This window comes from Trichogramma pretiosum, unplaced genomic scaffold (assembly GCF_000599845.2).
Source record: "Trichogramma pretiosum strain Unisexual culture from Peru unplaced genomic scaffold, Tpre_2.0 scaffold124, whole genome shotgun sequence".
In the NCBI taxonomy this organism is placed as follows: domain Eukaryota; kingdom Metazoa; phylum Arthropoda; class Insecta; order Hymenoptera; family Trichogrammatidae; genus Trichogramma; species Trichogramma pretiosum.
Genome location: NW_019640803.1, coordinates 330,895 through 344,982, shown reverse-complemented (window position 1 = coordinate 344,982; position 14,088 = coordinate 330,895). Strand labels below are relative to the sequence as shown.

Below are 14,088 nucleotides of genomic sequence, written 5' to 3'. Positions count from 1 at the left end.
GACACGATGGGGCACTAGGTATGAGTACGTCATCGGCGATGACTTTCCCCGAGGAAGTCGACATTTTTTCGCTAGATTACCACTCTGGGTGGCTCGTTCGGGATACTAGGTATGAGTAAGTACTCGGCGATGACTTTCCCCGAGGGAGTCGACATTTTTTCGCTAGATTATCACTCCGGGTGACACGATGGGGCACTAGCTATGAGTACGTACTCGGCGATGACTTTCTTCGAGGAAGTCGATGCTTTTTCGTAAGATTATCTGTCTGGGTTACACGATGGGTCACTAGGTATGAGTACGTACTCGGCGATGACTTTCTTCGAGGAAGTCGATGCTTTTTCGTAAGATTATCTGTCTGGGTTACACGATGGGTCACTAGGTATGAGTAAGTACTCGGCGATGACTTTCCTCGAGGAAGTCGACATTTTTTCGCTAGATTACCACTCTGGGTGGCTCGTTCGGGATACTAGGTATGAGTAAGTACTCGGCGATGACTTTCCTCGAGGAAGTCGACATTTTTTCGCTAGGTTACCACTCTGGGTTGCTCGTTCGTGATACTAGGTATGAGTAAGTACTCGGCGATAACTTTCCTCGCGGAAGTCGATGCTTTTTCGTAAGATTATCTGTCTGGGTTACGCGATGGGTCACTAGGTGTAAATTCGAACCTTTAGTGACCTGAGGGAATTAGAAGGCTCTTGCGTAGCTCTCGAAATTTTGAAATAAAGTCCAAGTATCCATAATGCTAATAATCATAATTTTTTTCGAATGATAACTATACTTTGGCATGACGAATCAAAAGTTTCGATTTTTTCATCTCAAATTTGACTAGTAGGTTTCAAATCACTTTCTTTATCGAATGTTTAATTTTAAACTTCTAGTTTTAAAATAGTTAAAATAAACTTTGAAAATCTGAAATGCAATTATTGAAATACTCGATAGAACAGTCAAACTAACATGTTTATTTCGGACATTGAAGCTAGATTACTAAGGTTAACATAAAATAATTCAAAATCGCGGTAATACTTTTTTTCAAAAGATTTGATTAGTGCAAGTATAACAGTCTGATCCTTGTAATTTGTGTCCAACTCCAAAATATTTTTTTTTCTCATTTCTGAAAGGTTCAATCTCAATTCATTTCTGAAAGGTTTAATCTCAATTTGCGATTGAATTATTACTCAGCTATGATAGTTATGAAATCTCATATATTCCGACAACTATTCAGACAAACTGAAATTTTTTTTCTAACGATAAACCAGTAAGCTTCAGTAGAATGATTCAATAGTAATCATGTAAAATTAATAATTGTATGAAAAAGTCTTACTCATGACTCTACTTGCCCGGCCGTCTCGATTGAAATCGATGTGAACTTTACAATTTAATATAGCGAAGGCTATTTGTACATTTGATGGAATATCGATAAATGAATAGCTCAATTTTATTTTATAATTACGCATTTGAATTTCCAGTGAAATTCAAATTCAAATTTTATTTCTATGAATTTATAAATGTTAACAACTAAACACCTTATTTTTCATTACAATGTATTTTTATACTTATCACACATAAAAAAAATTCGTTATGATAATTGAAAAGGTTGTCAGCATTTTCATACGCATTTGGCATGCTCTTAAAAATATATTATTGAAAAATTTATTTTAAATGTTCCAAAAATACCATTTACCCTTTTCAACACTTGTATAAACCGTAATTCTGTATGCATCGAAACACGACTGTCGAGTACGAATGTCTCGTTTTTGATCGAGACGGCCGGGCAAGTAGAGTCATGAGTGAGACTTTTTCATGCAATTATTAGTTNTTATCTAAAATAAGTCCTTGAACTTGCAACGACAACTCCCATTGTAAATAGGATTCCCATTTCTTGCTTATAATTAATTCCTTAATTCTGAACATATTCAGATATACAAAGAATGAGTAGTCGTTAAACTTCTTATCTAAAATAAGTGACTGAAGTTTCAACGACAACTCCCATTGTAAATAGGATTCTCGTTTCTTCCTCATATTTAATTGAGGCTGAATATATTTTTGAATTTACAAAAAATGACTTGTCGTTTAACTTCTTATCTAAAATAAATCACTGAACTTTCAACGACAGGTCCCATTGTAAATAGGATTTTCATTTCATGCTTATAATTAATTCCTTCAGGCTCAACATATTCAGCTTTACAAAGAATGAGTTAGCGTTAAACTTTTCAAGTAAGTTTTAATCACGGAATATTGGACGTTTAAAGACGACGAATAACTAAAATTAACCTTAATTTGTATATCAAATAAGTTAATGTCCTGAATCAAAACATATCGATGAATTTCTTCAAACTATTTTGAATTAAAACATTTTTCCAGAGTCGTCCATTGATACAAATATTTCACGCGTGCAGTTTACCCAAGTATATAGTTAAATCTACTCGAGCGGCAGTTACTTCACTATTACAGTATAATCAACTATGGCGCTGTAATCAATCCTACTAGATTTTATTCTCAGTATAGTATCCCGAACGTACCACCTAGAGTGATAATCTAGCGAAAAAATGTCGACTTCCTCGAGGAAAGTCATCGCCGAGTACTTACTCATACCTAGTATCCCGAACGAGCCACCCAGAGTGGTAATCTAGCGAAAAAATGTCGACTTCCTCGAGGAAAGTCATCGCCGAGTACTTACTCATACCTAGTGACCCATCGTGTAACCCAGACAGATAATCTTACGAAAAAGCTACCCGGAGAGATAATCTTGCGAAAAAACGTTACGAGTATACGCGAGGGACTGCGTATATACGAGTATACGCGCATAACCGAGTATATACGAGTATACGCGCGTGACTGCGTATATACGAGTATACGCGCGTAATCGCGTATATACGAGTATAAGCGCGTAACCTCGTATATACGAGTATACGCGCGTGACTGCGTATATACGCGTATATACGAGTATACGCGCGTGACCGCGTATATACGCGTATATACGAGTAGACGCGCGTGNCTTTAGTGTAGTTGTGTTATAAAACGTGAGTACATGCCCACTGTGAAAGCACTATTGGTGTTAATTAATTGTTGAAGCCGAATTGCGCGCGCGCGCGTCGGTCCAATAACGAGGAACGAGCAGCTCGCACCGAGTTTCGCCCCCGCGTTGGGGGTCGAGCGACCGACAACTGCGACTAATTAATTGGATAATTTGATAAATAATCTGTTTGTCATTAGCGCGGGATAAAACGAACGCACGCACACGCGCAAGCGTGAAAACATAGCTGTGTGCGGCCTCTTTTTTTTTATAAAGCTATCTTTTTCTCGGTTTGAAACTTTTCCTTTGAAATTCAACGCTCCCCCTCTATCTCTTTCTCTCTCTCTCTCTCTCTCCTGCCGAGCGTATAACATGCGCTCGTGAGGATTTTCTCTCTTTGCGAGCCTCGTGCGTGCGCGCGGCATGAGCAACAGCAGCAGCCACCCACCGCGTGTTCATCTATATAATACGCGGCGTACGCTGAACGGCGCGGGCAGCTCGATGCTATATTATACATGTATACGTACAACACGCATACGATGTAATTTGCCCGATGGATATAATTCAATAGAAATACGAAACCTCGTGCGTATACACACACACATACACACACGCACACAGAGTATGTGGACACGGTACGCGAGCGGTTCAACGAGAGAGACAGAGCGAACGACGAGTAATTTATTTGCGGTCAGCTGAAATTTGCAGTGTTTCATTCATAATCGCCAACGTACGCCTCTAACGCGTATACTCGTTCGCGGTGTGTGCGCGTGAAGCTCGTTATAAATACGCCGTCGCGTGTACACTGTACTCTGCGCTGCTGCTGCTGCTGCACACAAGGACGAGCGCGAGCTCTTTTTTTTTCATTCCTCTTTGCTCGCTTTTTACAGCGTTATAATATTCCGAAATTTAATGAAATTTTTTTTTCGGCGGCCTGTGCAGCAGCCCGCGCGCTCGTAGCCTATAGTCACTTAATCACGAATAATATGCATAAACGTCGCGCAGTCTCTTTCGTCCTCTCGATACGTATACACGTATATATATATATTTATACGCTCATGCGAACTGGACGCGCTCTCGCGCATATACATGTAAAATGATGCATAATGAGACGAGATGGCTGCAGGGCTGAAATTCGTTTCCCTGTGCCGAGCCCCACCCCCGATCTCATTAAACGCGCTGGGCAAAAGTGCATTCTACCGATCGCCCGAGCGAGTTCGCGATTCTCTCTATATATTGCCGGATACGCAATAAATGTGTGTGTGTGTGTGTGTGAGTGCGAGCCCTGAGCACAGCTTGCATGTGCACGCGAGCAATATGCGTGTAGTAGGTATCCCCAGAGGCGTTTTAGCGATTTTCAGCAATAATATAGATCGATTGCGCTCGTCTATATATATCGCCTCTCTTCTCTTTTTAGCTCCAGCAGCCGCGCGTACATGTATATGGAAATAGCTATTAATATCTGCGGCTAGATGAAAGCTCGACTTTTATCTATGTATAATATTTGCACAGCTATAGGAATATGTAATTTCGACGGCTTGCGATCGTATACGACGAGCACAACTAATTATGCATAATGTATATACGAACGTGCTTGCGACGCGCAAAATGAAGTTGCAGTTGACGGGGGATAAAAATTCCCCCGAAACTCGCGCGCGCGCGCGTGATCCGGTGCAATGGGCGATGTGCAACAGCTATACCCGTGCTTATATACGCAGGAGGTCACTCAGTTACCAGCAACAGCAGTAGCAGCGTGAAGCTATGTGGCTCCACCCTCCTCACTCTCTCTCACTCGCTCTCTCTCTCTCTCTTTCCGTGCATATATACACACAATACTGGCGCACAATACGGCATTATAAAGCTCGTTTCGTTTGGTGACTTTTCAAAGCAGCAGCAGCAGCAACAGTGGTACAGCACAGTACGAGTATCCGCGAATATACTTGCGCGCGCGCGATACCTCCCTTTGTTTTTACGCTCATCCCCCGTGGCGTGGGTATACATTTTATTCTCTTTGCGCGCAGCTTATATGCACCAGCGAGGGCGCGAGAGAGAGAGCTGCTGCTACTCGTCGACTCCGAGCTTGTATAATTAAATATTTCGAGCTCGAGCATCGACTCCGACTCCGAGTCTCTGTGTGCGTAAAAGCGCGCGAACTTGCTTAAATTCCGCAAAGTTTCGGCTGTCGCCAACGCCCTTTGCGCCCAGCGCGCGCGGGCGGCAAGTCGAGTCGAGTCGAGTCGAGTCGAGCGCGGCGAGAGCACAATAGACGCATCACAACACTCGGGAATCGTCTTATTACACTGGCGCGTTTCTCGCACCGAGCTCGCCCGAGGCGCTATGCATAATTGTAGTAGACAATTAATCGGCAAGGCATTATGTACGTGCAATGTGTATATCTATGTATAATACGAGTTGGCCAACGTGCGGCACGTATAGTCGATTCTCGGCTACGTAATATACGTACCGCTAGACCACCCGCACGCGCAAAGTCGTATTACAAAGGCGCAGCGTGCGAAGATACTACTATACCTACCGGTGCAACTCGACTACGACGACGACAACGAAGGCGACGACGCGCAGGTAGGTAGGATAGGAGAAAACTTAAGCTACCGCGCGCCAAACTATACCTCGACGCGCGCGCGAGCTCTCCGAGCTTTGACACTTTTGCCCAAGTTCTCCGCAGAGAAGCTCGGAGCAGGAGGAGAGGAGCAGCCAGTCAGCAAGCCCAGGCGTTCGTCAACAATGCGAAATATCTTTCAGCGCCGAGAGAGGGAAGGAGATATAACAGTCTAGGTCGCACGCTCAAATTAAGCCGATCTTTGCGAGCCATGTTTTGCATGCACGCGCGTGCGGCTAAAGTATGCAAAGTCTAGTTAAATATCTTTGCCCCGCACACCTTCTCTTGCTGCGATCGCTGCGCACGATGCTCCGCTAGCTACTATACGTGTGCACGTGTATGCATAGCGCTTGAAACTTTGTCTCTTGAGAGCGAGCTAGGCGTTGCTTTGTTTTTTGTCCGAATAATTATGATCTTGATTGATCGACCCGGGCGATCTATCGTGTTTTGCTCAGCTATGTTATGAGACGCGCCGGTCAGTTCATCGACGATCGAGCTTCGAGGGGCCACTTCGAGTCACGTATACACACACACACACACATACACACGCTCGTCCACATACACGCATATAGTACCGCAGTTTAGCATCTTCGATCGTTGCATACATTACACGCAAAGTTACGTTAAGCTGCGTAGTGTTACGCGTCGAGCCGAGCATGCGACGCGTCGTAAGCTTTGTCCCCGAGCTCGCGCACACATATACGCGAATGTACATGGATGCAAACCAAAGAGAAGGAAACAAAGTTTTCGCGTCGTCGTGCCCAAGTTTCGTTTAAGCCTCGAGTTAACACGACTCATTATCGGGTTAGGTAAACTTTTCATTTTCTCTCCTGCGGACGATATTTATGTAACTTCGCTTGCTCGGCCGCGCGTCTCGATTGGATTCTAGACGTTTTCGCACTTATGTAATATACATTTCATAAAAATTTCACGATCGGCAACTCTTTCCCCTTTAAAAAATTGAAGAAATCTATCAAGTGTTTCTTCTCTAAGCGTCAAAAAAAAACTTTTTAAATTTGAGTACTTTTACATTTACTTTTTCAACTTTTTTAAATGATTTTTTTTATCTCATTCAAATCATTTAAAACATTTTGAATTTTCAGTGGACTTTTTCAAAATATTATTGAAAAAAGATAATTGTTTAAATATCAATATTTTTTCGAAAATGCATTGAAAGTCGTTAAGTAGTATATTTTTCTACGAAAGTCTAAAGTTATCGAGAAAGTTGCGTATTTTAGGTCAGAGCGTGAAAAATAATTATATGCCGCTAGAAAGTATACGGCATTCATAATCAGCACCTATATATTTAATTGCAATACTATATATTTTATACGTAAATTAGCTAGTTTCAAATTAAAAACTTCAAAAAAGGCGCCATCACAAGCCCTATTAAGCTTTTCACAGTGTCTTAATTTACATGATACTATCAGGCTCTTAAGAGGGGAGAATTTAATTTTCAGACGAATTCAATATTATTTACTTGAAAACAGTTTTATTATTGATATATAACGTAACAGTCATTGTTGACAAAGCCAACGCTTAGAGTGTGTTTACGCCCAATACCGATTTTCAATTATATTACAATCACTGATAAATCTCGTGTGGTATAATATTTTATATTAAAAATATGGTGAGTATCAAAATTTTTTATATAGTAGTAAATTCAAAGCGTGTTTATGGATTTTTCTTTATATTGAAGAGTGTATAACCTCTCGTGACGTTTGGTGCTTTTATCAATGATCCACGAAAGGAAAATTATAATCTGTATTTAACTATACTTATTTAAATGTTCTATAACTATAGTTAGTTTTGGAATTGTTCTTTTGCATATTTGATTAAAGTTTAAATAAATAAATTTTAATTAATATATTAAATTTTATATGAAAAAAAGCTAAAATCCTCAATTGAAAAAGCAAAACTGAAAAAGCAATATATTGGATTCTCACAACAATAAAAAATGTGGTTCTTTAATGCCTTATAAATAAATGAAAAAAAGCAAAAAATTATAATGTCCCTTAGTTCTTCTTCAAATAATTATGTCGGGTATACAAAATATACTGAATAGAATGTTTTACCGCACTTGATTGACTTACATTACATTTTCATTTTTCTGCTCATTGAAATTACATTCCACAATCTCATTAATGTAATTAACAGATACTTGTAATATTTTAAAATAATACTTTTACTATACTTTTTTATCAATCACCTTTCTTTTTACTTAAACATTTGCATTCATTGCAGAGTCATCAAAAACGGTCTAATTGGACAGAAGACTCAGATGATGATGATAAAATACCATTTTTAATCGTGAGTATTGTAATTAAAATTATTAGGACAATTATGGAATATTTATTCACTAAATATTATTAAAAATTATTTTTTTGTATAATTTAATTCATATAAACATACTTCATTCAGAAAAAGCAGCGTATATCAGAGCACGGTATGCATGAGTTTGAAAGACGTGATGCTGAAGCTTTGTTATTTGAAGAATTGGCTCAAGAGGATGAAGTTGAAGATAAAGATGAAAATGAAGATGGAGATGAAAATGAAGGTGATGATGAAGATGAAGATGAAGATGAAAATAAAGGTGATGATGATGATGATGATGATGATCTGGCTGTTCAAGATAGCGATGTCGAAGAGGATGAAGGACGAAATGCTTTAGATGTGTTATTTGAAGAATTGGCTCAAGAGGATGAATATGAAACTGAAGATGAAGATGAAAATGAAGGTGGAGATGAAGGTGATGATAAAGATGAAGATGGAGATGAAGGTGATGATGAAGATGAAGATGAAGATGAAGATGAAGATGAAGATGAAGATGAAAATAAAGGTGATGATGATAATGATGATGATGATCTAGCTGTTCAAGATAGCGATGACGAAGAGGATGAAGGACGAAATGCTGAAGCTGTGTTATTTGAAGAATTGGCTCAAGAGGATGAATATGAAACTGAAGATGAAGATGAAGATGAAGATGGAGATGAAGGTTATGATAAAGATGAAGATGGAGATGAAGGTGATGATGAAGATGAAGATGAAGATGAAGATGAAAATAAAAATGATGATGATAATAATGATCTAGCTGTTCAAGATAGCGATGACGAAGAGGATGAAGGACGAAATGCTGAAGCTGTGTTATTTGAAGAATTGGCTCAAGAGGATGAATATGAAACTGAAGATGAAGATGAAGATGAAGATGGAGATGAAGGTGATGATAAAGATGAAGATGGAGATGAAGGTGATGATGAAGATGAAGATGAAGATGAAGATGAAAATAAAAATGATGATGATAATAATGATCTAGCTGTTCAAGATAGCGATGACGAAAAGGATGAAGGCAACAAAAATGAAACAGATGATGAAAGTGAAGACAGTAATGCACGTGCCAGGAGAATGAAACTTTTGTTGCAGTGTATGTCTCCGCTTGCTAACGCATTCGATAGTTTTCCGTTTGAAAAGCCATTAGAATTGAAAAAGAAACAAAAGGACCTAAAAAAAAAATGTAAGTGTTTATTTCCATTAAAGTATTAAGAATTTATTAAAAAAGTAAGTAATTGTTAGAAATTAATGTATTTTTGTTTTGTTTTTTGTAGGTGCGAGATTGAGAGCAGATCTCATAGCACGCGGTTATCCAGAACATGACCTTCCTGCGATTATTACGAAAAAAAAATAAAAAACATTTTTAATTTTTGTCCTTAATTTAATCTTTGTATATATGTAAATAGTTTTTGTACAATTTATGTATTTTTGCGTACATATGCGAGAAAATCTTGTACAATTCCTTATAATAAATTTTTCCTGAAATTAACTTGTGAGCCAGTTCTCAATAGTTATTTATGTGACTAGTACAAATTCTTAGTATTAGCTATCCATAATTAGTGATTTATAAAAATATTTATGATAGTATCTATCCATATTATTATAAACAACATAAATTACGACATTTTCCAGTTATAAATCTGACATTCAACATGTTTCACAAGATTTATCGCATTGTCTGGGGTGAAAAAAGTTGCTAAATCGTTATAAAATCTTGCTTAACGTTCACTCTCGTGCGTGAGTGTACGTTAAGTAAATGTCAGAATAAGGAGTGCCCAGCCCAGGAAATCTTGACTTAATGAAGTAGGAAAGGATCATCGCTAAAACAAAGGCGAAAAGCTTTTGTGTTTATACATTACAAAATAAGCGAACCCCATCTCTCTTTTCCTTTTGATGGCAGGAAGAACGAGGGAAAAGAGTATATGCGTTGCAGATTATAAAGTTACTTTGAGAAATGGGATTAAAACAACCCGAGCCCAGGGCGAGATGGTTTGAGTGGCTCGAAATTCCAGCAAGGGTTTTCTTCGCACGCATCATCGTGTGCGGGTGCAAAAACTTTTATCGAAACTCTACGGCGTCCCACCTTGTGCCAAGCACTGTATGCGCAGTGTACATAATAGCGATGCAACTGATAACTATCGACGCCGAGCGACGCCTAGTTACCACGAAATATATACTCGCAATTAGCATTATGTGTTATTACGCAGAGAGCGAGAGAGAGAAGAGTAGTCGCGGACAGTGACGCATAGCTATGCTGTCTCCGCATCCGAATGGTATATAATTTATCTCGTCTCGTTATTTATGGATCGGTCCGGGGACGCGCGCGACGAGCTGAAGCATCTCTTTCGAGATATGTGTGTGTGTGTGTATATGTATGCACGTGTGTGTGTGGCTGTGAGCGAGTGTGTAGTAGCTGCAGTGCTGCAGCGCTTGAGTGAGAGAGATTACGCGCCTTGGCCCCCGCTCGCAGACTCTAATATCCCATTTGTTATCATTACCCGATGTGTTTGTTGCACTCGCACGCACATCCATGCGCGCGAGTGAGTGCAAAGTATGTGTGTGTATGTGTGTGTGTAGATTATATATACGTGTAGATAGGAATGCCAAATGAAACATATATCGATTATGGAAAGAGCTTTGATGGTTGTACACACTATTTCCTTCCTCTTTTTCTGCGTTGAATTGATATCCAAATGCTTTTAGTGTTGTAAATAATGAAGATGTATCGCAACTTCTGATGCACGTCGTACTTTTTTTTCTATACGAACACCTCGACGCGCGGATCCCTCTTTGGCGTACAGACGTCTGCGCAGATTGAAACACGTCGGGGTGAATTTTCAAAAGTATCAGCGATATCTCGCGCTCGAAATCTTTTTCCTTCGGCCGAAGAATAATCTTACGCAAATTTGATATAGTCTTCGAGGCCGGCAAAAGTTGGCCGCCGAGGAGAGCGCTTAATCCGTTAGTATGGACGAAATAGGTTTCCCTCAACTTTTCTATAACTAATCACTCCTTCGCCGAGCGAGCTTAATGTCTCAAAGTTTAATTGGATTCTATATTCATAGGCTCTCTCTTGCTATATCTCTCTCTCTTGCGATGCTAAACAGTATCGAAGCTTTAGCCGATGAGAAATATTAAAAATTCAGCTTAATCGTAATTACAAAGTTGCGGAGGCAAGCTTACCTACGCGTGGCAAGAAAAAAAAGCTCGAGCTATAAAAAGGGACCAAAGTGATATTATAATTTCACAATGAGTTTAGTCCATTTCTTTTTCAATGAATGTGCAGAAATTATTTTCGATTGACCGTTTCGAGCGACTCATATAGTAGAAATATGTTTATATTTAAAAATCTAATTGCTCTAATTATTCATTCGGAATGCGTTAGCGACTATATTCCGTGCCCTCTGCATTCGAGTGAAACTCGTTTGGAGCTCGCGGGTATAGGCCGTACACTTTTATTTATGAACAAATAAAGTAAAATATATATAGGTAGTAATGGAACCGTTTTAAGCAGAAGTAAATACATACAAAGTCAATTTAACTCTTCGAGTATCCGCTTTTAATGACTCCTTTTTTTTGCTCACTCAACTGCTAAGTGGAAAACACCGTGAAAAAAATTATCGATCTCTCATTTTTATTTCGATGTTTTTTTGTTACGCTTTTATTTGATTTCAATAATGAAGCGTAAGTAAACGCTTGAAATTTCAAAAATTTACGAACCTACATTTTTTAAATATAATTCGATACTTTCCTTGCACAATTTGCCCAGTTCAAAGTAAACAAGATTTGTAGTTAATGTCGAAAAATTTATTTTCCATATTTTAATTACAAGCCGGTACTCGAAAAAAAATGTCGGAAAATGTATAATTCTTTGTTTGAGTAAAAATTCGAATAATTTTTGTGAAATAATTGCTAAAAAAAAAATCTTTACAAAAAATAAACGAAGGCAAACTTACGAGTGAATTAATCCGACGTCATTAAAAGAGCTTGATTATTTTTTTATGAAAATGGCTCGTTGTGCGTTAATATTTTTCTTACACATTAAATTAAATTATACACAGAGAAAATGACCCAAAGCAACGAAAGTTTACAAAAGTTAATAGTCGGTACTTTTTCGACTTCCTCCAAAAAATAAAAGTTCAAAACTAACGACAACAACAGCTGAAAGTCATAAGCTGTTTTTGCGGCTTGAACATCAAGCGCCGTGTTGAACTAACTATATTTTGTAACTGCTAAAGCTGCGAGTGGACGAGAGAAGAGAGAGAGAGGCGGAAAAGGACGGCAAATTTGATGTTTACCGTGGACACGTGTGGGTCGCCGAGGATATAATATCAAGTACGCCCCCAGTTGGGCTTTATTTATGCGATGAAGTATGAAAATACACACGCGCTCCTCCATATTCGGCGGTCGAAAAAAATCACTCTTATAATCGTAAACGTCGAAAGCTTTTCGGAATCTCTGCTGCAACGACGCAGTGGCACTGTACGCAGCGGCGAGTCACATTAAATTAGAATCGATTCGGTCGCGCCCTGAGCCAATGCATCACACATCCGCGCGCGGCGGCAGCAGCAGCAGCCCAGAGTCAACTTGAAAGCGTCGCGGGTGCGCGGCCGTATATGGCATTCGATAAATCGCGCGCGTGCTTGGCTGCCAGCTTGGCTATGCCGCCTAGCTATAACACATTTATCCACGTCAAAAATATTTATCACCCAACATCGAAATCGTTTCAAAATCCTACGGCGTATATATATCGTAAAAATGCAAATGTACAATGAGCGCTAGCTGCGATTGAAGAGTCGTGTCAGCTGCTCGCGCGCGCGTGTATAGGCTAATACGTGTTGTAGCGCAGCGCGCGCGCACGGATACGCGTATTTATGGCTTCGAGGGTATGAGAGATGAATTGCGCGAGCGAGTTTTGAAAAGCCGCTACACCTGCAAGATATTCCATAGTTCAAAGGTTTCTCTGCCGGGCGAACAAATTAACGTTCGCTCACAAAGTGTAACTAAAAGGCGCGTTTCGCAGCCTTTCGACCGTCTCCTCAAACGCTAGCGCACAATCGGTTACAACTATATGCCGTATACTTCTTGCAACGCGCGAGTAGTATATTTAATAAGGTGAATTTTTCGCCCCCAAAGGAAAACGGCCTCACCTGCAACGAAATAATAGTTCGCAGCCGTCATTGTGAGCTATGTTCAGCAGCGCGGTGCAGTGCAGGAGTATAACGTATCCTTTGTCAATTACGCCAATGTGTTTTTCCGCGTGCCTTCGCACGAGCGCAGCTGCGCGCGTACTGCACACAGACCAGATGACTGAAGGCTCGCGAGCCCAGCTAATCTCCATTTAAGCCGGCCTCGCTCCATCCCTTGCCAACGTGTACCTATTATATAATAACGTATATATAAAAGACTGTACTTGTAATCCGTGGTTAAGTAAAATCTCTTTAGCAGTCATTAAGTGACAAAGATTCGAGAGGTAATTACTCGCCACGTGGTTGTACAGTTTTCCCGCCTCCCTTTTCAAAAAGAGAAGAGACAATTATCACGTGTCACTCTTTTAATAGGATCTGCTATAAATTCTCTCTTGAAGATGAAATCCTTTATTGAAAAAAAAATATAAACTCTAGAGCAAGTTTTTAATTTTAAAGATATAAGTGATAAATAGTTAAGCCAGAAAGGTAATATTTATTGGCCAAAATTATTATCGTGTGCAGAAAGTCTGAAGCCGGCGGAGTACGGAGCTACCTCAGCATAGGCAAAAAAGATATCGCGCGCTATGCTGCCGCTGCAGTGTACATAATGTATTATGTATTATATATTATGTAGCCGGGCCAGCGAAGCAATAAAGAGCTAAAAATCGTAAATTTTCGGAGGAACTTAAGCTCTGTGCTGGCATGTGCACTCTTCCTCTTTGTACTCTCTCTCTCTCTCTCTCTCTCTCTTTCTCTCTTTCCTTCTCTCTATAACTGGGTAAACCGATAACTCCAATAAGATTGCCTGATATCAGAAGCAAACTACTTCAATTTTGGTCCAGATAGGGCGAGACAAATCTGCTAATCCGATCAATATATATATTTCATAGCATCGAACATTTAGAACTCTGGGAACGCCTTCAAGTAAGACTGATGCAAGA

The 14,088-nt window shown here is 39.6% G+C and overlaps 1 protein-coding gene across 1 annotated transcript; it reads left to right on the top strand.

Moving 5' to 3' along the window:
- The first annotated feature begins 2,546 nt into the window (after positions 1-2,546).
- LOC106651794 (transcription initiation factor TFIID subunit 11-like) lies at positions 2,547-9,447 on the top strand. The gene is made up of 5 exons (XM_023459624.1): positions 2,547-2,621; positions 7,875-7,940; positions 8,052-8,076; positions 8,263-9,141; positions 9,233-9,447. Exons 1-5 carry the CDS (start codon positions 2,547-2,549, stop codon positions 9,310-9,312), a joined length of 1,125 nt encoding a protein of 374 aa, XP_023315392.1. The 3' UTR covers positions 9,313-9,447.
- Positions 9,448-14,088: the final 4,641 nt, after the last annotated feature.